Consider the following 22,036-nt stretch of genomic DNA (forward strand, 5'->3'; position numbering starts at 1 on the left):
GCCAAGGTTAGATTACACAGCAATACAGTAACACCGTTGAAAGTCTCTGGCCTGAGCAAATGCCCAATTAAGGAAACTGTGATACATTTCAGACACAACACCTATGCCGTGCCTTAATTCACAATGTATCACCACAGCCGATCCTGATGAGGACCATCATTATAAGTCTGATCCGCCAGACCATAGCATTGTTTGCGGACGCTAAAAGTACGTAGCTAGATTCATGCGTACTTCGATATGAGCGATGTTGCTCTCGCATCGCATTGCACAGTCCGAATCTCTCGAGAACTGCGATCTGGGAAAGATTGAGTTAGAAGCGGAAGAGATATCCAGGCTGAGAGTATGTCATCTATATGACGCACGAGTAGAATAGGATGCTAACTGAATCATATGCTGGGTAGACACTGCTGAGCAAGGCTTGAGTACATTTGATGTGAAACCCCCAACTCTTGGGCCGTTTACAGGGGTGGTCCTTTTCAGGCATCCTGAACAGTGCTACTGTCTTTTAACACCCCCTTTCTTCTCTTCGCCTCTCTTCTCTCTCTCTCTCTCTCTGTGTGTGCGAGTCACTGTCAAACTTCTAACAAGATCGTTGTAGAAGGATGGTAGCCGCGTTTGGACAATTGTGCCAGCGAATGAAACATGGCGTTGCTACTCTAGCGATAATTATGATGAGTGTCGTCATTGCTAGATACTCAATGAGGGCTAAGTTAGGAGGTACTAGTCCGAACAGAGATTTATATCTCACTGTGAATTTTGCATAATGAACTAGTTTCAGGGGTAATAAACTGTGCTGGCTACCTCATCACCTCTTCCTTATTTTATATCTGTACTTTGTCTATTGCCCACTATTGACAATGCTCCTTCCGCTAGCCTTCTTCAGTGAAGCTGGCTGCTATATCTTCAGTGTCACCGCTTATATCTCACCACGGGAAATTGGGGTTTAATGCGTGCTTGTAAGATATTAATGGCACAAATGATGCGCCGTGGTACTATTTTGACGACTATAGGCAGTATTGACGGCGGATGATGGGCAGTGTCGATTATATTAGTAGCAAATGCACAATATTGTAATGATATAGAGAAGCTAGCCGATAGCCTTGTACTGCAGGACGGTCTGGGCGTCAATAGGAGAATTATAATGGGACGAGAGCCAACTACACATGTACCTCCCTTTAGATAAGCATATCAACGCTGTGTTCTCATTGTATTCACCATTCTGATCCCCCTTGTGCTTCCTCAAGTATCTCAATCTTGAAATGTTATGGTCTTTGTTCGCAAAAACTCCTCCAAGCCCCATGTCGCGTTAAACCTACCCCAACCACTCGCCTTAACGCCTCCGTGCGGCAGCGCACTCTCATCATGCACACTCATACTATTGATATGCACAGCCCCACTCTCAATCTGCTTCGCAACTCTCAAGCCCCTGTTCAGATTCTCGGTGAACACAGCAGCCGAGAGACCATATTCAGTATCGTTCGCAATCCGTACCGCTTCCTCCTCGCTCTGCACCTCAATCACAGAAACAGAAGGCCCGAATGATTCTGTTTTGTAGATATCCATTTTCTCCGTTACGTCGCCGACGATGATGGGTCGTAAGCGAGTGTTGGATGCTTCCGATAAGTTAGGATCGCCATGAAGGATCTTGGCGCCGTTCTCAACCGCGTTCGAGATCAGGGACTTGTTCTTTGTTACACCGGCGGGTTGTATCAAGATAGGGGCAGGCTTGTCCGTTGGGAAGGCTTTGGTCACGGCGGCTTGCAAAGCGGGGATGAATTCTGCCATAATGGCCTTGTGAACGAGAATGCGTTCGGTGGACATGCAGATCTGGCCAGACTGTTGACGCATGAGTTTATCAAATTGGGTAAATAGGGAAACAGCCAATATCGGGAACTTACATGCAAGAATGCACCCAGCGCACACTGCTCTGCAGCCCTTTGCACATCCGCATCATCCAGTACAATCGCACTCGCTTTTCCTCCCAACTCCATCAACACCGGTTTTAAGTTCTTCCCCGCCTGACTCGCAATGATCCTGCCCACCGCCGTACTGCCCGTGAAATTCACCTTCTTCACAAGTGGATCTTCAATCAGCGCCGTCGTCACAGCTGCCGCGTCTGCCGTGCGATGGTATATCACATTCAGACAACCGTCCGGCAAGCCTGCCTCGCGCAACACGTCTCCAATGGCCCAGAATACACGTGGCGAGAGCTCACTGCCCTTGAGTACACACGTATTGCCGGCCGCAAGCGGGTATATGATGGACCGTAGTCCAAGCACGAACGGCGCGTTCCATGGCGCAATGCCCAGTACAACACCATACGGCTCCTTGTATACCAGAGCATTCGCACCTTCTGCCGCGGGCGTCGGAATACTGCCCATAATGCCCGAAATACGGCCAGCAAGATCGCGCAGAACGTCAGCAGTGAGCGGGACATTGAAATCACGCGAGAAGTAGTGAGCAGCGCCGGTTTCTTGCATCATGTAGTCTGCACACTCGTCAGCGCGGGCAGTCAGAATATCGGCGGCGCGTAGCAAGATGTCACGGCGAAAGGCGGGCTTGGTCTTGGACCAGGCTGGAAATGCATTGCCGGCAGCAGTCACAGCGGCTCGAGCGTCATCGACGGTTGCACTGCTGCAGCGCCAGATACATTCTGATGTGGATGGGCTAATTACGTCGAATGTGTTCTTGGTGACGATATTTTCGCCGTTAATCAGGAGTGGGATGGTGTAAGACGACATTGTTTCTAGTGTGATGAAGATGAATTGTGGAAGATTTGGTTTGGTTGATAGTTTTTGTGTGAACGATGTGCCGCATCAAAATGCCGAAGAAAGACGCAAAGGTAAAACAGCCCGGGCACGCGTTCTACGCCAATCAAGTCAGATCGGACATATCTGGTGTAAGAGGGGGTGTCGTCTCACCACGTTGAATGAAGCAGGTTGCAAATATGTTCGAGGTGAGAAGACGGATATTCGAAGAAGTGACAAAGTGGTTGTATATTAAGAAGAGCACTGAGGTGACCGATCGCATGAATTGACAAGTCACCCCGGCGTCTTTATAGTATCATGTCATGAGACTCGCATCGAGGCACAGTTTGATTCCTCTGCGGACGAAATAATGATGCAACATGCAGGAAAAGAGAAAGCTATTGGTGTGTTGTGATGCGGTGCCAGCGACAGTCGTTGTTGTTGATGTTCCATGCCCCGCGTCCCCGACACATGTGGGTCAGTCATATCATATATCCTTGCGCAGTGGACCAGAATCGATGTCTGTGATGGCGCTTTCTCCTGCATGGTTGCATCCCTCCAAGCTCTGACTGCATCTTATCGTCGATCATGTGCAGGCCATCCTTGAGTATTGGCCTGCATCTGTGCTCCCTGCATACCTTTCTCCCTAGCCTACATACGTAGCACCATGTTCTGCGCGTGTGGGCCTCGTGTTCTTCGCGCTGTAATAAGCATCAATGCGTATTGTTACACTTTGTTCCTCTCAGGGTCGCGGGGTTATGTTGGTTTGACGTGTGGCGGCGATACCATGAATATTGGGCGGAGGTCCACTCGAAGACCAAGTATTGGCCATAGGTCCGCCGACCTTCTTCTTCAGAACCTCGATGATCTTGGTTTCAGGCCCTTCTCTGATGGCAAACCGAAGTATTGTGTCTTTCTTCTCCGCTATCTTCTTGTCGATGCCCACAGCATTACGGCCTGCTGGTCCGTAGAATCTGGTCAGTGTGGCATGCGCATGCCATTTTGCCATTGCTATGTTGTGGTAGACGCCAATAATCTCCGTATTGGACTCCTTCTTGTGAGGGTCGAAATGTCCGTCATCATGCATTAACGTTACAATGTAAACAATGTCCAACTTGGCTACACCAACATTCAATGTCACATCCGGGACTGTCATGGGGGTGACTTGAGCTATTAGCGAGCTTCGAGAACGCGCAGCTAGCATCTCTGGTGTTTTCGGATCTTCTTGTAAAGGTCTTAGACCCTTTATTTCGATCCTGCTACATCCATCGGCCATGCTGTGTTCGCAGTTGAAGTCAGCCTTGGCAAAACCTTGTAAAAGATGAGACCATGCTGCCCCATTCGCGGCCGGCTTTGTTGCGTATGTTCCAGCGCAATATACTGTTTGTATCTTGACCTCGTCAGACGGCGAGTCATGGGGCTCGATGTCCGCAACTACAACCGTATAGACTATCTTGTATTCCTCTTGTTTCGCGCGTTTCGGGGCTGGGCTTGCGTTTTCGAGCGTAGAGGCAGGAGTTTCTGCTTTCGCCTCTGCAGACCTTTTACGACTTTGCGATGGGGCCGTGGCTTCAGGCTGCAGTAGGTCGGAGCTTGCAGTGTCCTGTGCAGTGGAGGACGACGAAGTTGCGGGGATGGCGTAGCCATCGTTGGAATTGCTCGAAGTATCCGGTTGAGGGGGCTCAGACCGGCTTTCATTGTCAATGCTCTCGCGTAACCGACTAGCGAGATTTTCTTCTTCAGCTTGTTGCAAGCGTGCTTGATGCATCTGCTGGCCAGGAGTATTAAGATGTTGGACGGAAGGACTCATGTGCTGGTTCTGAGCACTGATATGCTGATTAGGAGAGCCCATGTGTTGGGCTGACTGTTGCAAGTGTTGTGCCGATGCAGTCAATGGTTGACTGCTCGTGCTCATGTGCTGACTCGATGCATTTATTTGATGGGCAGTTGGGTTAATATGTTGGTTCGACGCGTTGTTTGGTAATCCATGACGAGGACTACTCTGGTAACCAAGACTAGGTGGAGTCTGTGTATTGTTTTGACTGTTACTCTGGTTCAACGAAGTCTGGATTGGCGTATGTGTATCTTGTCTAGATCGTCGCTGTGGCTGGGGCTGAGGCTGCTGTTGCTGCTGTTGCTGCTGCTGCTGCTGTTGTTGCTGCTGTTGCTGTTGCTGCTGCTGTTGTTGCTGTTGCTGCCCAAGCATACTACTTGGCAGGCCACGCGGGCTCTGGGTAATAGACTCGTTGGCACGATGTTGCTGCATGTTTTGAGGGTATATGAATTGTGGCATTTGCTGCATTCCAGAGGGGGCACCAGAGTAATTGTTAAATTCCATCGGGAGCTGCGGCGGTTGTTGATGGTGCTGTGTTTGTTGTGGCGGCTGCTGCTGCTGTTGTTGATGCTGCTGTTGGGTATGGGTTTGGGCGTGATTCTGTCCATGTGCCTGCGTGTGGGTTGACGAATGACTCTGGTGACTTGAGGCATGATTCTGAGGATGGTTCTGGACGTGATTTGGGGCGTGGCCCTGCGCGTGATTCTGCGGATGGTTCTGAACATGGTTCTGAGGATGACTGGGATGAGTCTGCCCGTGCGTCTGGGTATGGCTTTGCTGATGATTTGAGGCATGGGACTGAGGAGCCGGCTGCGCGTAATGGGAGTACTGGCTGTGACCATACCTTTGAGGCATATGAGGTGGCAGCGTGCTGTAGGCAGTTGGCGGAGCGTGGCCTTGGGGATGGTCATTCTGCGTGGAGAAGGGTGGGAATTGAAGTTGATTTGCATTCGCGTTCGCCCTTGGTGGTATCGCACCGCGCTGGGACGGAGCTGGCATCTTTGAAAATGCGCAAAAGGCTCGGCTGCATAGTTGATCGAATATGTGAGGGTTTTGGCGATGGCTGGCTCTCACACGCGTGAAGAGGCCAGAACCGCTACCGCTGCCTCGATCGCCGCTTACCTAAGGCCAACTCAGGTTGGATTGCCAAGCCAGTATCGATCTCTCGCCCCCGTGTCCCGGTCTTCCATTTTACTACCTTAGGCAGGACGTCCGCGCCGACACAACATGATGAATATTCGACAGCGCTCATCAGTCTTTCAAGTCTGACTCTATATATGCTCATAGCTTTCTGTCTCCGTTAATGCTAATCCTTGACATCAACTCCCTTCTAATCAGCTAGGAGTAGAGTCACCTGTATGCCGCCATATATTGAGAATAGACAGATTTTATATACGGACTGAGTTCTCCTGAATCATCGACAGATCCCAGAATGTCTCAGAGTAAGTACATATTTCTTGTGGTAATGACTGATCTATACTGACCTGTTCAAGAACCAAGACAACTCATCGAGGCTGGATATTACGTACTCACCTGAGAAGTTGTTTGGACTACAAAACAATGCATGACATGAAGCACTCAATAATAGCAACTAGTCGGTTTCTTGAAGCTCACAGTGAAATAAGGGAGGATCGTGTGCGATCACTCTGTGGACTTTGGTCTTAAAGCCTTACTTCGGTTCACATGGGAGGGAGACGGGAGAACACAATGGCAATCTAACCTCCATATGAATATGGCACCATAAAAGAAGCTAGTTCTCCGATTGTGAGTCGTCGACGGCCAGGTCACTTGCTATCGTTCGCTACCAGCGCACCACTGTTGGGCGCGTTCATATCTGATGTGACCATGAACTCTCCAGTCTTTTTCCAAGCATCAAACCGAGACTATTCTCGTGATGGCAGGTTCTAGCAAGGCCGCGCTAAATACAGCTATACAGTCGATATCGAGGCATGGGCTGATAGGACAGATGCAATGTTGGTTGTCAATCTGAGGCTACAGCCGATAATTGCTTATAGAGCTTCATTCTCGGTATCTGATCACAGCTTGACACGCGCACTTGTCCTCGAATGATGTCGTAAAGTACAGCTCGGTGTGGTCCTCGTAAGCGAGACAATGTTCGAATCAATAGTCTGGCTACCATCTGGAACTGTGAGCTATATTTACTTGAATTTCAAAAGCGGTTAGGTTATGTCCATCTATCCATCCATCCATCCATACATAGCACAGCCACTCCAGGCTCCTTGGATTACCTAAGCTAGTAAGGTATCCGCTCCACCGGTAAGATGCCGTCTTATAATACTGATATTTATTCTCTACAGACGAGTCTGTATTTTGTATGATGGTCGATATACTGCTAATAGACAGACTTGAGACTAGCGAAAGCTGTAATGAAATTGATGGTAACAGATAGTCATGTCCGTGTTTACAGGCAGCCACAATAGGTATTATCGGTCCTAGGCCATCGAGTACTAACTAGCGTGCATCATCCATGAAGCGTCATGGTGGCCCACTACGGTGTTGCTTGCGGGTCCACTGGGGGCTTGTCGGCCAGCCTGCCATTCAGTATTAAATGTCAGGTAGCTATCCATATTTCTTCCTTTGTCCACCTCCACACACTCAAATAAACGCCATTGCATAGCCAGCGCCCTCCGCTGACATCCTTTCGTTCGGCTGAGCTTGTTCATCATCATCATCATCAATCTCTCCGTCTCCGCCCGCTGTCCTTGCTAGGTACTTCGGACAGCCGTCCCACCTCACGCGTCGATCTACTTGCCATATCCCGTCAATACACGTATCATACAGTCACTTATCGAACCACCTCCAGCTATAGTCAGCTCTAGCAATGTTACTTGCCTAGACACCAAACGCCGGCCCTGTGCTACGGTTCAGCTTGATTGTCACGAAACATCTGTGCCGTACGCCTACTCACATTACCTTCAAACGTCCATCGATACCTTGTTCGCTACTTCACGAGGCCAAAGAACATATCTTGCGTTATCGCAATCCTTCCCATACTCGGTCACATCCGTACAACATTAGTATTACAGAGGGCAGCGCATAATGCTGGACGGACTGCTAACATGGAGACTACGGAGACCAATTTCGAGCACAGCTTCCAGAGCGTTACCACCCCTCGAAGGCTACGTTTCAAGAGAAGGGCATACCATTCTGGGTCTCTACAATGGGCTTTCTGCCTTACGTTCTTAGCCACATGCTCGTCAATCCTTTCGACAGTGTCTGCCGCCTTTATAAACTTCGAGAACTGCTTGTCTCGAGGCGTCACACAGTCCCATCCGCTCCTATTACAGTTCATACCTACCAACGTATCTGTACATCTGAACACGACAGCGACGACACCAAGCTTGAACTTCACAATTTACGGAAATGTATCCGGACAGACCACAGATGAGCCATATCGTGGTGCCAGTGACCCCAGGTGGCTCGATGCAAACGACACGTTCGGCAAGATCATAGATTCCTCGGGCGGTAAGCGAGCGACGCTCTTTTCGAGGTTCAATGTTCTATCTTACAGGGCTTATAATGCTCCGCCCAGCGCCTTTTGCGAAAATGTTCTGAACGAGCCCTGCCCGCTGAGACCTGCCTTCAATGTCTCTGGGTCAGACCTGAGCGCCGTCCCGGGCTTCACGGTCTCACTACCTTTGTACAGCACTTACGCCTTTGCGACCCTCGCTGGAACTATCTCGATACAAGCTGCTGGATCAGGCGACACCGTTGCTTGCGTCTCGGCGAACGTTACGCCTGACTTGGGTAACACTATAGCCTCCGTCTTGACGTATCTACCTGCCGCTATTCTGATTCTGGTGGCTATTGCTACTGTATCTGCGGCAATATTTAGTCCCTGGGGTACTTCAAATATCTTTCGATGGACAAGTAATTACGGCCGCGATGAGGATCTTCTGCGCCTTGTCACACCAGGATTTGGTGACTGCTTGCAGTATATTCAATTCATCGTTCTGTCTGGAAGTCTGAGCTTGAACTACCCTGGATTCTACCAACCAGTCGTCAGCCAGGCGGCGTGGTCTATGCTAGCCTTCAACAACAGCTTCGTTAGCCATGGTGATGGATACCAAAGCCTTGAAGATGGAATGTATAACGTGAATGGAACTCATGGTCTTACCCGACTTCGACAGTATGTCGGTCAAACCAGAGATGACGACTTGTGGGCCGGATTTGCAGTATACCTTCTTGGTATCTCCCTCGCCGTTGTGATCCTCAGCCAGCTTGGCTTCCTTCTTCGTTGGGGCGCCCGCGCAGTCTCGCGTGTCCAGGATGGAGATCTACGCAGTATGAATGTTCCGTTCACTTTCGGCAACTTGATTAGAATCTCCTTCAACTACTTTTTGCTACCAATTGTGGCACTATCACTATATCAGTTGGTTATCGCTCCAGACTCCAAAGCCGCCGTGGTCGCAACTGCCACCATCATGCTCATAGCAATATTCGGAGCTGCGGTCTGGATCTTCCGGCTTATATTTACCACTCGGCCACGCGCTCATCTGTTCGATGATCTTCCCACTTTGCTCCTGTACGGTCCCCTCTACAACACTTATTCTGACGATGCTGCTCCGTTCGCATTCATTCCCGTGCTCCTCACCCTCATCCGAGGCGTCACCATCGGCGCCGTGCAACCGTCAGGCATAGCTCAGCTTGTCGTGTTGGCAATCTGCGAGGTCATTTTGATGCTAACTTTACACGCATTCCGCCCCTTTCAAGCTCCAACGTCCATGAACGCTTACCACACTTTCTTCGCAGTCGTCAGATTAGTCGCCGTCTTGCTTTCTGTATCGTTCGTCCCGTCGCTTGAGGTTTCGGAGGCTATAAAAGGATGGATAGGCTATGTTGTACTGTTACTGCATGCCATAGTACTGATTTTTGGCTTCTTCTTGAACGCTTTGCAGACCATCATTGAGGTTGTCGCAAGACTCCTGGGTGCCGGTGGCGAAGCTAGGGGCGGATTGGCCACCGTGTTTGGCAAACGCCAACTCTCTAAACGCGGAAGACATCGACGAAACCAACGGAGTAGCATGAGCTCTCAAGCGGCTATGCTTACAGCAGAACGTGACATAAAGTCTCCTGGAACTGATGGACGAACGAGGAGTCTTTCTGCTAGTTCGGCAATTCTACTCGGAGGTCGAGCCAGCAGTGGCTTCGACCAGTTCAGTCAAGGTGGCGACTATGGCACACCTCGCAGAGTCAGCCCTGGGGGTACGGCTAGTCCCCTCCCGTCTGCCATGAGCGGCAGCATATCAGCGCGTACTTCTCGCAGACCAACCATGGGATCAATTCCAGGCGAAACATCCGACACTTTCTACCGAACTCCGAGAATGCGGCGTCCGACGATAGAGATGATAACTGGTGGGGATCCAGATGGTGAATCTTGGGCCCACGGCGAACAACATAACCTGTCTTCCCGAGACGGGGAAGAATATACAGGGACTGGAGATTTGGCAGATGCAGGTGAGGGCTCTTCGACCCGCGATGGGGTCGCTCCGGCATATCTGAGAGTGCAGAGAGAAGATTCCGATGTGAACCCACCGGAAGGCCTGCGGACTACTGACTATGCCGTGCGAGAATCAGACTTCTATTACGGTGTGAGCAGAGGCCCTGCGCTGTCAAGCCAGCCAACACGACGGTTGAAGACGGGGCCCGCAGACCCGACAGGTCCCGTGGCATCTGCCACTGGATGGATCAAAGGCTTCTTTGGAACGAAGAGAAGAGATAAAGGCAAAGGCTTCGAAGTGGTGCGGTCTACACGAGCACCTCCAGAGATGACTCCTCTCGAGGAGGTCATTTCTCCAGGCGAACGTGAACCTTACCGAGATGAACCAGAAGCCGCCAGCCGGGTTCGTGAAGGCGGGACGGATACGTCTTACAGTGGTGACGTTGAGCAGAACGCTCTTCCAGTCATTCGCGTACCTGCGAGTGCGCCAGCCCTAGCACCCATTGAGGGTATTGGTGGACTAGATCTACCAAGCAAGTGGGGATCCCAGGTCAGTTCAAGATTTCCAGGAGACCGGGGTGCCTTTGAGGTTGGCATTCCAAAAATACCTCGAAGGAGCTCAAAAAGAAACTCCTTCGCCGATGCAGCCATGATAACCGATACGGTCGATCTACGTCCCACCGCAAGTCAAGCCACGATTCCCATTCATCTCCCCTTCCGATCAGACGATCTTTCGCCTTCTCCAGAACGAGGTCCTTCGAATGCATCCAGCTATGGTGGTGTGGGCCAGGAATATACAGGTCAACCAGTGTCCCCAATCGAGGGAGATATCAGTACAACTGTATTGCCATCTTCTGATCGTCCCGTCAGTACGGGCTATGTCCAACATCACGTCGCTAGCGACAATATCCGTCCTGGCATTTATCGGTTGAGTTCGGGAACACAAGCCGAGCTTGTTGATTATACAGCAGGAAGAGATCTAAGCCCTGATCATACGCGCGGCTGACAATGGTGCAAAAAAACGAGGCAGCACACCTACATTGAAAGCGGACCACGCCTCACACCTATACTCGGGGCGTAACGAGACGAATTCCATTGAGTCACAATACGAAGCGATGGCGTTGGTGAGGTGGCATTTACGATGAGGGTATGGAGTAAAACAAGGTGTATCAAATACAACGGGTGTGCAGGGCATAATACCCAAGAACAAGATTTAGTAATGGTCAGATGTAGCAGGCTTCTGCAAAGAAAAGGGCTGCTACACATAAAATAGCTGTAGGATATGCCATAATAGTGAATGAGTTCTCAGTCAAGCATGAGCTTTCTTCCTACATTTTTATTAGTTTCCATCAGCCAGGAGACTGTAACTAGCCATCATGACCTAAGTGGTAAGTTTAAATAGTTTGGAGTAATCACAGGCCTGTCAGTTTGTCACTTGGTGGGTCGATTGGCGAGTCAGTCAGGTCGCCGGGAGCGGGGCCGAGAGACAGGGCTAGGTACTGTAGTGATACCTGGTGATCCACAGATAAGGCAGTACCTCAGGCAGTAAGTATTAGCTCGATTCTCTACTCTCCACTCCCATAACCTTCCATGGGCTTCAAATCACTTCATGAACTTCCTCTTCACTTATCTTTGTCCATATGCTTAACGTCACTCTTACCGACTGTGCCCTTGTTGGGATCTGGTATACTAGTGTCGTACCGAACTGCACAGCATAACCCATCAATACGCTTGACCGGTACGCGCGGATTTAGCAAGTTCAAGCCATTGTGAGTGTTTATATGATGAAGCCATACCACTTTCTCCCATGCACTGCCACTGATATGCTCCCCATCATAGTCTATGAAACCTGAGCTCTGTTTAATACGCTGAGAACGGATACCTCTTACCATCCTCCTCTCGTTCCATAGAATCGGTCCTCACTACATCACACGACCTATCCACCCACTCCCGTGCTCGTCACTGACAGCCGCCCCCCCCTGAGCAATCGTCCCCACCTATGCACAGAAACTCGCAGAGTAGCTACATTCCACATACAAGTGCCTCTTCGTCACGTAACGCTACGACTGGCTCGCCTCAGAGCCGGGACGACCAACGTCGCCTGAGCGTAAGAGAGGGCTATGAACACTTTAGGCGAGCCGATGTGGACTCCAGGGCCATATACCATCCCCAAACCGGTGGCTCCTACGCAGATGAGCGTAACGGAGAGACTTGGCTAGATTTTATAAGGAACAGAGAGGAGCCTGAAGCTAGTGAGCGAGTGTCGAACCCTGCGGCTTTACGAAGCAGACGTCCAGCTGCTCCGGCTTACTTAAACACTTCTGGTCACCGTGAAGGGACTGATGCACGCAAGAGACGTTTGACTGCTCCAGAAAGTCCAGGCAGAAGACACGGAAACGGGCCACCGCATAGTGAAGATAATCGCGCCCCGGGAGTCATTTCACGATACAGGCCTTCTATTCCACTGTCATACAGCAGTAGGGAAGAGTATGTTGGTCGTGATCTTCAAAATCCATCGGCCATGGAAATTGTAGACTCCATGCCACAAAACTCGGATATTGCAGACCAACCTAGCTCCATGTCTACAGATTTCAGTGCACTCGAGCCTCCAGGTCGCAATGATGTTATACTTCCTCTTTGGCAACCGGATCATGAAGTTTCCAAGTGCCCTATATGCGGAAATTTCTTTGGTCTGTTCTACAGGCGACACCATTGCCGGTACGTCAACATCGAGACACGCTTCCACATTCACCCCAAAGATGACGCGCTTGGCCGTTTCCAGCCCCTTGCTTGCTGAATGTTTGCGCATAACGCATGGCCTGTGCCCTGATACTGACCTTCTTTTTAATAGGAAATGCGGCCGTGTCGTCTGCGCAAATTGTTCTCCCCATCGTATAACGATACCACGGCAATTCGTTGTACACCCACCTTCGCCTACAAGCGGCGGTTCCTATTTCAATTCTGATCTGGATGATATTGGAGGCAATCCTACAATGACGAATCCCATGAACAATCCAGCGCTCGGTGGAGGCGATGAGGTTAGGGTGTGCAATCCTTGCGTCCCAGATCCAAATCTAAGCCCACCGCCTCAGCAGCATCGCTTAATTGATGGCTCGACATTTCCAAATTTCTGGGCAGAAGATCGGGTAGCACATCAGCAGCGCGAAAACTCGCATACAAGCACGAGGCACGATAACAGTGGCAGCTCACCTATGCCTTCGCGTTCTTCGCTTCATAGACCTTCCTATTCCATCAGTGGACCGTCGGTGGTACCACCAAACATTCACAGTCGCCCACGCAATTATGATGGACGTACTGGGCTCTACCAATCATCACCAACAAACAGTCAGAATTCCACCTCTCAGTTACTTACTTCATCGCTGCCTCAGATGCACCGGTATCAACACATGAATCGTCAGCTCGACTCCATGCGAGCGCAGAGAAGACCAATACAACGCCAGTCGTCAGACGCAAATGCCTACTTTAACACCACGTCCGCCTACAATACTGGACCAGATATCACACCCAACCCGTTTCTACCAGACCCTTCGTCTCCTCTCCATGCTCATACAAGTCATCCGATGCCCGCCCAACAGCGACCGCAGATTGCGGAAGAAGACGAGTGTCCGATATGCCAGCAAGAACTCCCACCCAAGGGCCCGGATGGGAGCGAGACTGAACGCGAAGCACACGTCATGGACTGTATCGCATCAAACTTCGTGCCATCTTCTACACCATCTGGCAGTGCTGCGGCTATGCCGTCCCCTTCTATTCTAGCAGGCACGGCTGTCGCTCCACCAATGCCGTCACCGAGGCAGAATGCTGCTCCGGCCCGGTCGTCTTCAACAAGTGATGCAGTCCCAAGCAGCTCCTCACGGCCTCGGCGGCAAACAGCAAGTCGGATGCTGCTGTATCGTGCGACGGAGAAAGACTGTTTCGACAAGGATGGAGATATACAAGAGTGTGTCATCTGCTTCGAGGAGTTTGCAGAGGGGGATGAAATGGGGAGGCTGGAGTGTTTGTGCAAGTTCCATAAGGTATGTTAGTCTAGGTAGCGTACGACTTGGGTGAACTAACAGCGATAGACGTGCATTCGCAAATGGTGGGAAACGAAAGGCCAGGGGAGCTGTCCTACCCACCAGCTTCATGGCTAGATGTCGTCGTGGAAGGCGTTTGGGATTGTATAACTGGAGTTCATGGCATTCTGCAGTACACTCCAGCGAGTTCTAGCATCGATCGCTTCGAATGCATGATTGAAGTCATCACACTAGCTCACTTGCTTACTTGTCGTGCCTTACTACGTGCAATTGCGCTGACTCGGTGTATCTAGCTTTACTGTCCGCAAGCCCATTGTCTGTTAATTGGCGTTAGTATTACTGATCTATGGTGATTAACCTTCGTTCAAATGTTCTGAAGGCAATCATGATTACCTATAGAGAACAGTGAGCAGTGGCTACTCTCTCTGCGGCAATATAAGCCTGATCGAAGTCCCGTGTCTGCAGCTGACATGTATAACTGGGATGGTAATAAGCGGCGAGACTGCCAATTATCGTGTCGAGCCTTTCCTGGTTGTTCACAGGTCGAATGATAGCTTCCTCACTGGGCTTGGGCTTACATTCATGAGGCCGATCGACATGACAAACAAGCACAAGGAATGACGTTCGTCTGCATGAGACTATATCTTGGTGGTCATCTTCGGTGGCCAACTCCGAAAGGACACACTACAGTGGTAGTAGTGACGTAGTTATCTGTCTTTGGAATATCCAGAATGTTACGCATTCAGGCATGGCTAGAGGCTAAGCCGCGCATCCTTCGCTTCTATGTGCTAGGCCTATTTCTTCTGGCTGTCTGTTGATAGATTTGCAGATCTACGCTTAATTAGTAGATCCAAGCTTCCATCATTAGCAAATAGTATGGCTAGTACAAGTAAGTGCCGGAGCTAAGTACTACTTCTATAGATGGTAGAAGGTTTTGCGTATCTTAGGCCAAAGTATAAAAACACGTAGAAGTACTCTGTAGCGGTCTAGCTTCTCCCTCTGCTGCGCAGTACTGTACACGACTCGTAGACATGAGCGATTTTTGAGAGCGCAAGGACGTCGCATGTTACTGATCAAACCGCTAAGATGTATAAGTAAAAGGCTATGATAGAACATCAACAAGTCGCACAGACCTGACTCGTTAATTAAGCTTGGACATTGATCATTAATATGATGTTACTGGCGCTCGCTTATGTCAAGCGAAAGAAATGTCGCCAATAGACGGTCATCACAACTCGATTATTGGACGTCAGTCAGACATGGTGCCAGATGCTGACATGCGCTGCACGCTCATATATTTTCTGATTACCAGTACTTAAAGTAGTGAGTGCCGCAACGAATATCGCGCCAGCGAAGATCCTCGACCGTTTGCAAGATGCATATGTTTGATCTTTTGGCCTGCGTTTGCTTTGCTCTTGTGCCAGTTGCGGCACTTTCCAGCGACGCCGACATATTGGCTACGGCCAACACAAAACTCAGCACAATCGTTTCTCGTAGCGACCAGAAATACAGCTGTAAATGCTACCCTGGCGACCACTGCTGGCCAGCAGCAGATAAATGGAACGCTCTCAACACAACAGTTAATGGTGCTCTGCGTAGTGTAGTTCCAGCGGCGGCTGTGTGCCATGAGTCGTTTCAAGGGAGTCCAACATACAACGCCGAAGCATGCGCAGAAGTCAACAAAAATATCCACAGTGAATCCTGGTGGTAAGTCCTTCCCAGATACCTGCAATTCCGAGCTCAGCTAGACAATCCACAGGACCGACCAGCCCATCGAGACAATGTGGACATACTGGAGTAACAACACCTGCACCCCCGACTCCCCCAAAGAGAGACCTTGCACTCTCGGCTTCTCGCCCTCGTACGTCATCATGGCCACCGAGATCGCGCACATCAAGGCCGGTATAGACTTTGCGCGCCAGCAGAACGTACGTCTCATCATCCGCAACACCGGTCATGACTTCATGGGCCGCTCGAACGGATACGGTGCGCTGGCCATCAACACGCATAAGTTCAAGGATATCTCCTTCACCGGGAGCTACGCTGGCCCGGGAGACTGGAAAGGCGGCGCTGTGACTGTCGGCGCAGGCGTCCAGCTTCGGGAGCTGTACACGGCGGCTCACTCGCGGAGTCCGTCGGTGTTGGTCATGGGCGGCGAGTGTCCTACTGTCGGAATCGCGGGCGGATACATCCAAGGCGGCGGCCATGGCATCATGGGGACGTGGTTTGGGATGGCAGCCGACAACGCTTTGGCCTTCACAGCCATCACTGCCGAGGGCGAGTACGTGACAGCCAACGCAAACGAGAACGCGGATTTGTTCTGGGCGTTGAAAGGAGGTGGACCGGCGAGTTACGCCGTGATCACATCGCTGACGCTGAAGACGTTCCCGGAGATGCGTGCTGCAGGTACAATTCTGAACATCAATGCCACTCACACGAATGACTCTGCGGTGATATGGAAGGGCGTCGAGATTTTCCACAGCTTCGCCAACCTCTATGTCGACAATGGGTTCTTTGTCTATTATGAGTATGTTTCGGCCCACACTTTTTCCCCACACTTTCCCCAGTCCCGCAGCGGAGAATAAAACTGACATCCCATCCAGACTCCTCGGAGGCAGCCTACACGTGCAACCCTTCGTGGCACCAAACATGGATGCCGCCGGCATCAAAGCCGTCCTTGCACCCCTCTTCGCCGCCCTGGACGCCGCATCCATACCCTACAGCACGGTAACAAAGGACTTCTCCTCCGTCTACGACCTCTACATCGACCTCTTCGAAGACGAACCCCCCTACCAAAACACCTACATCGGCGGCCGCATCTTTACACGCGACGACATCTCGTCGCGCAACCCCGAAATTATCAACTCGTACAAGGTCGCCGCCGCCCCTGCGCCGGGCTACGTCGGCGGCATCGTCGGCCACATTGTCGGCCCCGGCCACAACGTCTCGCAGGCCGACAACGCTATCCATCCGGCATGGCGCAGCGCCAGCAGTTTCTCTATCGCGCTGCTGGTCGTGGACCGCGACGTCTCGTTGGCACAGCGGCAGGCGGCGCAGGATGTGTTGACGCACAAGACGGGTGATGCGATGAGGGCGGCAAGCCCGGATGGCGGCGCGTATGTGAATGAGGTAATTTCATATGCTGCCTGATCGTGACGGACAGTGGCTGACTCTTGACGTAGGGCGATTTGAATGAGCCGGACTGGCAGCGTGCGTACTGGGGCGATAAGTATCCGCGGTTGCTGGAGCTGAGGCGCAAGTGGGATCCGAAGGGCGTGTTTTACGCCAGAACCACGCCCGGGACGGAGGAGTGGGAGGTGCTGGAGGAGGGGACTAGGCTGTGTAAGAGGAATTAGGAAGGAGTATGGATGTATCGATGGTGTACAGCGACTGTAAGGTATATGGCGGATTGTCCTGGGTGGTGAGCTGTATCATGGTGACGGGCTGTATCATGGGTAAAGACGTAGGTGTTGGGTGAGGGGGCGTAAGATGGATTGGGACTTGAATGATGGTGGACGGCGTCCTGTGCAATGACAGGCGGGTTGTATAGAGTATAGGTTTCGTTACGCTCTCGTTAGTATCAGTCATACAAATGAATATAGTGTATTGTAGTATCATGAAGGCTGAGAGCACTGTACCAGATACCCCAAACATCACATGCGTCTTCCCTTCTAGACGACGACGCTCTGGACACAGTTGGGAGGAAGGATACCTCAACCAGTCCAAACGGTCAGACCACATTGCAGTGCGGGTATCTTTGCCAACTGCTATGGATATGGATTACTATCACTGAGCATAATATCATCAATGCGCAGTATCGCACGCAATGCATGAGAGCATCACTATAACCAATACTGTGGCCATTTGCGTTCCAGCGCTTCCAACCTCTAGCCTCGTATAATAGGATATCCTTGTCGGAAAAACAGCAGTAAACTTCCACATTATATGCTGAGATACTCACATGTCAAACGTTCCCCTTCTTCCAGTCCATAATCTCCGCATGTTTCTGAGGGTGTGCCCTCGAATAGTAGTCAGACCACAGTATGTTCCAGCACATAGCTGGAGTCTACATGTGCATACCACACACATGGCGGTTTCAAGAGTGCACAGCGCATACGACATGTGATAGATATAAGCAGTACTGAGATGATTGGACATACTCTGTGGGAGAGTGGGCGCTATGGTTTGTTTGATGTTCAGGTTCGATTTTTGAAGCTTTGAGATTTGTCAGGAGACGTGGTGTTCAAGGTTTTAGGATCTGGTACTTTTATGTACCACGTCGCTGGTAACGGCAATGTCCGGCGCACGTGGGTTTGCGATGGATGGATCGATAGAAGTGTGCGGAGTCCGAGCTTGGCTTGTGTTTGACGGGGAATCAACGATCCGAGGGCGTGTTTTAGGCAGCATAGAGTTTGACGTTGACGTTTGACATTGAAATGAACATGTGAAAGAGTTTAACGCCCGACGATAGTATCGAAATTTGACATCCATCATCTATTATCGCTATCAATAACGATATCGATACGAAGAGCGCGAGAGTACGGTGAGAAATGATAAACACTACCGTTTCAAACCCCAACGCGCCGTCTATGCACCCATGCAGATCTCGAAACAGCCGTGACGGACAGCACATGCCGTGTAATTACCCACCCATCCACAGCCACAGATTTGTAGATCCGTCTACACAGGCGCTTCTGTCCATACTGGGTTTGAGTGCTCGTTCCGGGGTATGTGGACCCTTTCTTTCGAGTCATGATAGAACGAGAAGTGAAGCTATGACTCGTGGTGGATAGATGCTGAGATGAGAAACTGGTGTGCATGTGCTCGTTGCATGTCACTATACCTCGTAACGTGATAATGGCTAGTTCATGCGATGCGCAGCCATTACTCGCGCTCTTCACGACCTCCTAAACGGCCTCCGCAACGAACTCTAGGCAATACCTACTGCACATGTCGGATAAGAGGATCCAGGCGAGTATGAACGATGCATTAACGGACGCAAGATGTAATATGCGAGCCAGCATGCGTCCGCTGCAGAGCCATGATGGTGCGTTCGTGCAGGTTTTATTATCTTGTGTTGTCTTGTCTTATCCAGTATCAAATGATATAATCATGCTGCGCGAGTCAGAGTAACGATAAGGCACACACCTTGGGAATAGTGTCGGAGAGATTTACCCTGAGAGGGTGATGGCATGGGAGGGGCGTGTTATGCTTGTTATAGCGTCGTGGTGTAGAGAAATGAAATGGCGAATGGTGATAGAGGGCATGCTGTGCAATACACTGTTCTGATATATACTAGGCCGGAGTAAAAGTGGCTAGCTGAGGTTACTAGATCGCTAAAGCCGGTAACGCCTCCTCCGCACTGTAGATCCACAAGTTCACAAGAGTCTCAGATTGGCGGCTTCAGCTTCTCCGCAGCACGCAAGATTAAATAGTTGGCACATATCACATGTTTGCATCCAATAGAGCCTAGCAGAAGCCATAGATCGCCCTATTGAGGCAACGATTGCACTAAGCAAACAAGCACAACCAGGCTGGGATATTCTCCACCATCCCCAAGCCATCACAAAGCAGTAGTGTCTATCAAAGTACTAGTAGTCTGGGCGGCAGAGTTACTGGCCTATTACAAGCTCTCTGTCCTGTGATATCACCTTTCATCAAATTAATGCACCTCCTGTTCACTCCCAGAAACTGAATTACTACAACAGCGACAACAATAGACGTTGCATCCGGCAGTTGTTCCAGTGACACGTTCCACCGGCCCGCGTTCGGCAGGTGGCCGCGTGTGTGCGACAGTACTTTATGTACCAATACCGGTATTAATACCTGATATACGGCAGCCCTGTAGTAGCGCAAGTGCCAAGCACCCAGCCTTTTTGACACGCGCGCGCGGGGTATTATTGTTAGTAGTAGGTCCGAATGCGATCGTATGCTCGCATCCATGTCATTCAGTCAATCAGCCTAGCCCCTGAGATTTTTTATATCCGACAGCCGGAGAAGACTGCTGAGCAGGGATATGCACACATCACCGATCGAGAAATGCTTGCGATGATGCATGGAAGGAGGACCACATTTCTTTGGCGATCCGGAAGCCCTTCCGACTGTGACGACTGGACTGACGACAATGAGAATGAGGATGAGACACCACGATTTGACGTGATGATCAATGTTTTTGGTTCAATAAGGATGTAGAAGTGGTTATTGTCAAGCTTTTGAATATGGACATGAAAGTCGTCATGCTGAAACGCCGCGGTACAGCTGATGACGGCAAAGACAAAGTGAGAGCGCCTGGAAAACGCTCGATCAGACCACCTCCTTCACCACCATCCACTGGGCCCTAAGCCAACCCAACAAGTTGCAACGCCATTCGCCATCGAATTCCTAGGTAGTTGCTCTATGGCCTCGCTCAATCATGAAGCAGCAGTAGCATCGTCATCATCATCAACACCCAACCCCTGATCCGCCTCCTCATGGAGACTCATACAGCGGCCCCCGACTGTCCGCCCGACTCAACTCATTGCTATCCGATACCACAAGCTTGCTCTCCGCGGCCCTCCTCACGCGACCGGGCACATACCACATCGCCCACACGCCCATGACCAGCACCATCTGATACCCATCAAACGCATAGCTCGTCCACTCATTCAAGCTCAGGAACCCGTCGGGCCCCATGCCATAGCGCGTCAGCACCATCAAGTTGCGCCCGCAAATGATCATGATCCCCAGGCCGAACAAGCTGTTCCAGCGCTTCCAGCGTGGGAACACCTGCGCCGCGGCTGCGGTGCCGTGACGTGAGAGCCGGAACTGCACGACGAGGCCGTCTGCGAACACGAAGAGCCAGAAGAACATCTGCATGATCAGCGATGCGATGATGACCTGCGTGGCGGCGCGGATGCTGCGGATCGCGTTGTCGGTTTCGCTGAAGGCCAGTCCAAAGGCTTGGACCAGGAGGCAGAGCACGGTGAAGGAGAGGTAGATGAAGCGTTGGAAGCGTAGCGGGACGAGCGTGAAGCGGCCGGCGTCGAGCGAGGCGATGTAGGCGGTCTGCGTGAGGACGATGGTGACCATGAGCAGGGACGGTCCGAGGAGCAGGAGGATGCTCATGCCGTTGTACAGTGCGGACGAGGCGGGGGATTGAGTGAGTGCCGTGCGGAGAGCGTAGCCGGTTGTTTGTGCTGTGAGATGTTAGTCTAGAGACTTGATATTGTACAATGGCAATGAGAGAAGGAAACACGCACCTATGCCGCCAAGCACAAAAGGAATGTTATCCCATGTTGATGTCTTCAGCGTGCGGAAGATATGTAGAGTAGTCATGACAGTGTACAGACTCAAGGCCACCGCCGCCAGCGGCAGGCTCGGAGAGTATGACAGAAAGTCGTGATGCTCAGACGACATGATGGCGACAGGGGATGGATGATGAATTGTGAGGACGAGCGTGCCAGATGTTGAATGGCCATGGCTAGCGGTCGGCCATGAATGTTATCTTTATATCGACGACCTCGGGGGCGTTTCAAAGCACTAGAATATCGGATGGGCATTACGCGTACTTGCATGCCGTCACGTAGGCGGTGCTTGGGCATGGGTGTGTAAGTACAACAAAACACACAGTCCACAGTAATTAGTCCTGAACGTCTGCCCATGATTCACCCGCCAAGTGTTTAGTCCACGCAACCTCGCTCCAGCATCGGGCTAGTAACTATAAAACGCTCTTAGCAGGAAACACAGATTATACCACTCGAGCAAGTGCACCGCTGGATCGCCATGCCATGCAGGCCAATTCTCTCTCCGTTTGGTTGTGTCTAATCAATTGCATACGAGAGCCTGTCAATCCGGCACTCGAATTAGCAGGGAACAAAAATGCCATATAGACATCTAAGGGGATCTGGGTATGTCGCACGCAGGGCCTGTATCTACATCGGAGTTCCGTGGACTACTACTGCTATTACACACTTCGGAA

The 22,036-nt window shown here is 51.0% G+C and overlaps 6 protein-coding genes across 6 annotated transcripts; 3 read left to right on the forward strand and 3 right to left on the reverse strand.

The window, feature by feature from the left end:
• Positions 1 to 1,248: 1,248 nt before the first annotated feature.
• EJ05DRAFT_442143 (aldehyde dehydrogenase) lies at positions 1,249 to 2,741 on the reverse strand (the record flags this gene model as incomplete). The annotated part of the gene is made up of 2 exons (XM_033742024.1): positions 1,249 to 1,836; positions 1,899 to 2,741. The coding sequence occupies 2 exons, from the start codon at positions 2,739 to 2,741 to the stop codon at positions 1,249 to 1,251; spliced, it is 1,431 nt and encodes a 476-aa protein (XP_033597789.1).
• A 650-nt stretch (positions 2,742 to 3,391) lies between these two features.
• EJ05DRAFT_98858 (uncharacterized protein) lies at positions 3,392 to 5,679 on the reverse strand. Its single transcript, XM_033750122.1, has one exon. It carries the CDS (start codon positions 5,578 to 5,580, stop codon positions 3,490 to 3,492), a length of 2,091 nt encoding a protein of 696 aa, XP_033597790.1. The 5' UTR covers positions 5,581 to 5,679; the 3' UTR covers positions 3,392 to 3,489.
• Positions 5,680 to 7,186: 1,507 nt separating this feature from the next.
• EJ05DRAFT_478359 (uncharacterized protein) lies at positions 7,187 to 11,364 on the forward strand. The gene has a single exon (XM_033744446.1). The coding sequence runs from the start codon at positions 7,662 to 7,664 to the stop codon at positions 11,046 to 11,048; it is 3,387 nt and encodes a 1,128-aa protein (XP_033597791.1). The 5' UTR covers positions 7,187 to 7,661; the 3' UTR covers positions 11,049 to 11,364.
• Positions 11,365 to 12,041: 677 nt separating this feature from the next.
• EJ05DRAFT_502810 (FYVE-domain-containing protein) lies at positions 12,042 to 14,196 on the forward strand (the record flags this gene model as incomplete). The annotated part of the gene is made up of 3 exons (XM_033747312.1): positions 12,042 to 12,760; positions 12,894 to 14,079; positions 14,128 to 14,196. The coding sequence occupies 3 exons, from the start codon at positions 12,042 to 12,044 to the stop codon at positions 14,194 to 14,196; spliced, it is 1,974 nt and encodes a 657-aa protein (XP_033597792.1).
• Positions 14,197 to 15,308: 1,112 nt separating this feature from the next.
• EJ05DRAFT_512869 (isoamyl alcohol oxidase) lies at positions 15,309 to 17,695 on the forward strand. Its single transcript, XM_033748376.1, has 4 exons — positions 15,309 to 15,786; positions 15,839 to 16,606; positions 16,683 to 17,208; positions 17,262 to 17,695. The coding sequence occupies exons 1-4, from the start codon at positions 15,455 to 15,457 to the stop codon at positions 17,433 to 17,435; spliced, it is 1,800 nt and encodes a 599-aa protein (XP_033597793.1). The 5' UTR covers positions 15,309 to 15,454; the 3' UTR covers positions 17,436 to 17,695.
• Positions 17,696 to 20,409: 2,714 nt separating this feature from the next.
• Positions 20,410 to 21,528, reverse strand: EJ05DRAFT_98967 (uncharacterized protein). The gene is made up of 2 exons (XM_033750123.1): positions 21,318 to 21,528; positions 20,410 to 21,254 (listed from the first exon to the last, which is right to left on the reverse strand). The coding sequence occupies exons 1-2, from the start codon at positions 21,472 to 21,474 to the stop codon at positions 20,548 to 20,550; spliced, it is 864 nt and encodes a 287-aa protein (XP_033597794.1). The 5' UTR covers positions 21,475 to 21,528; the 3' UTR covers positions 20,410 to 20,547.
• Between the last annotated feature and the right edge of the window lie 508 nt (positions 21,529 to 22,036).

This window comes from Pseudovirgaria hyperparasitica (assembly GCF_010093815.1).
Source record: "Pseudovirgaria hyperparasitica strain CBS 121739 unplaced genomic scaffold EJ05scaffold_13, whole genome shotgun sequence".
NCBI lineage: Eukaryota > Fungi > Ascomycota > Dothideomycetes > Acrospermales > Acrospermaceae > Pseudovirgaria > Pseudovirgaria hyperparasitica.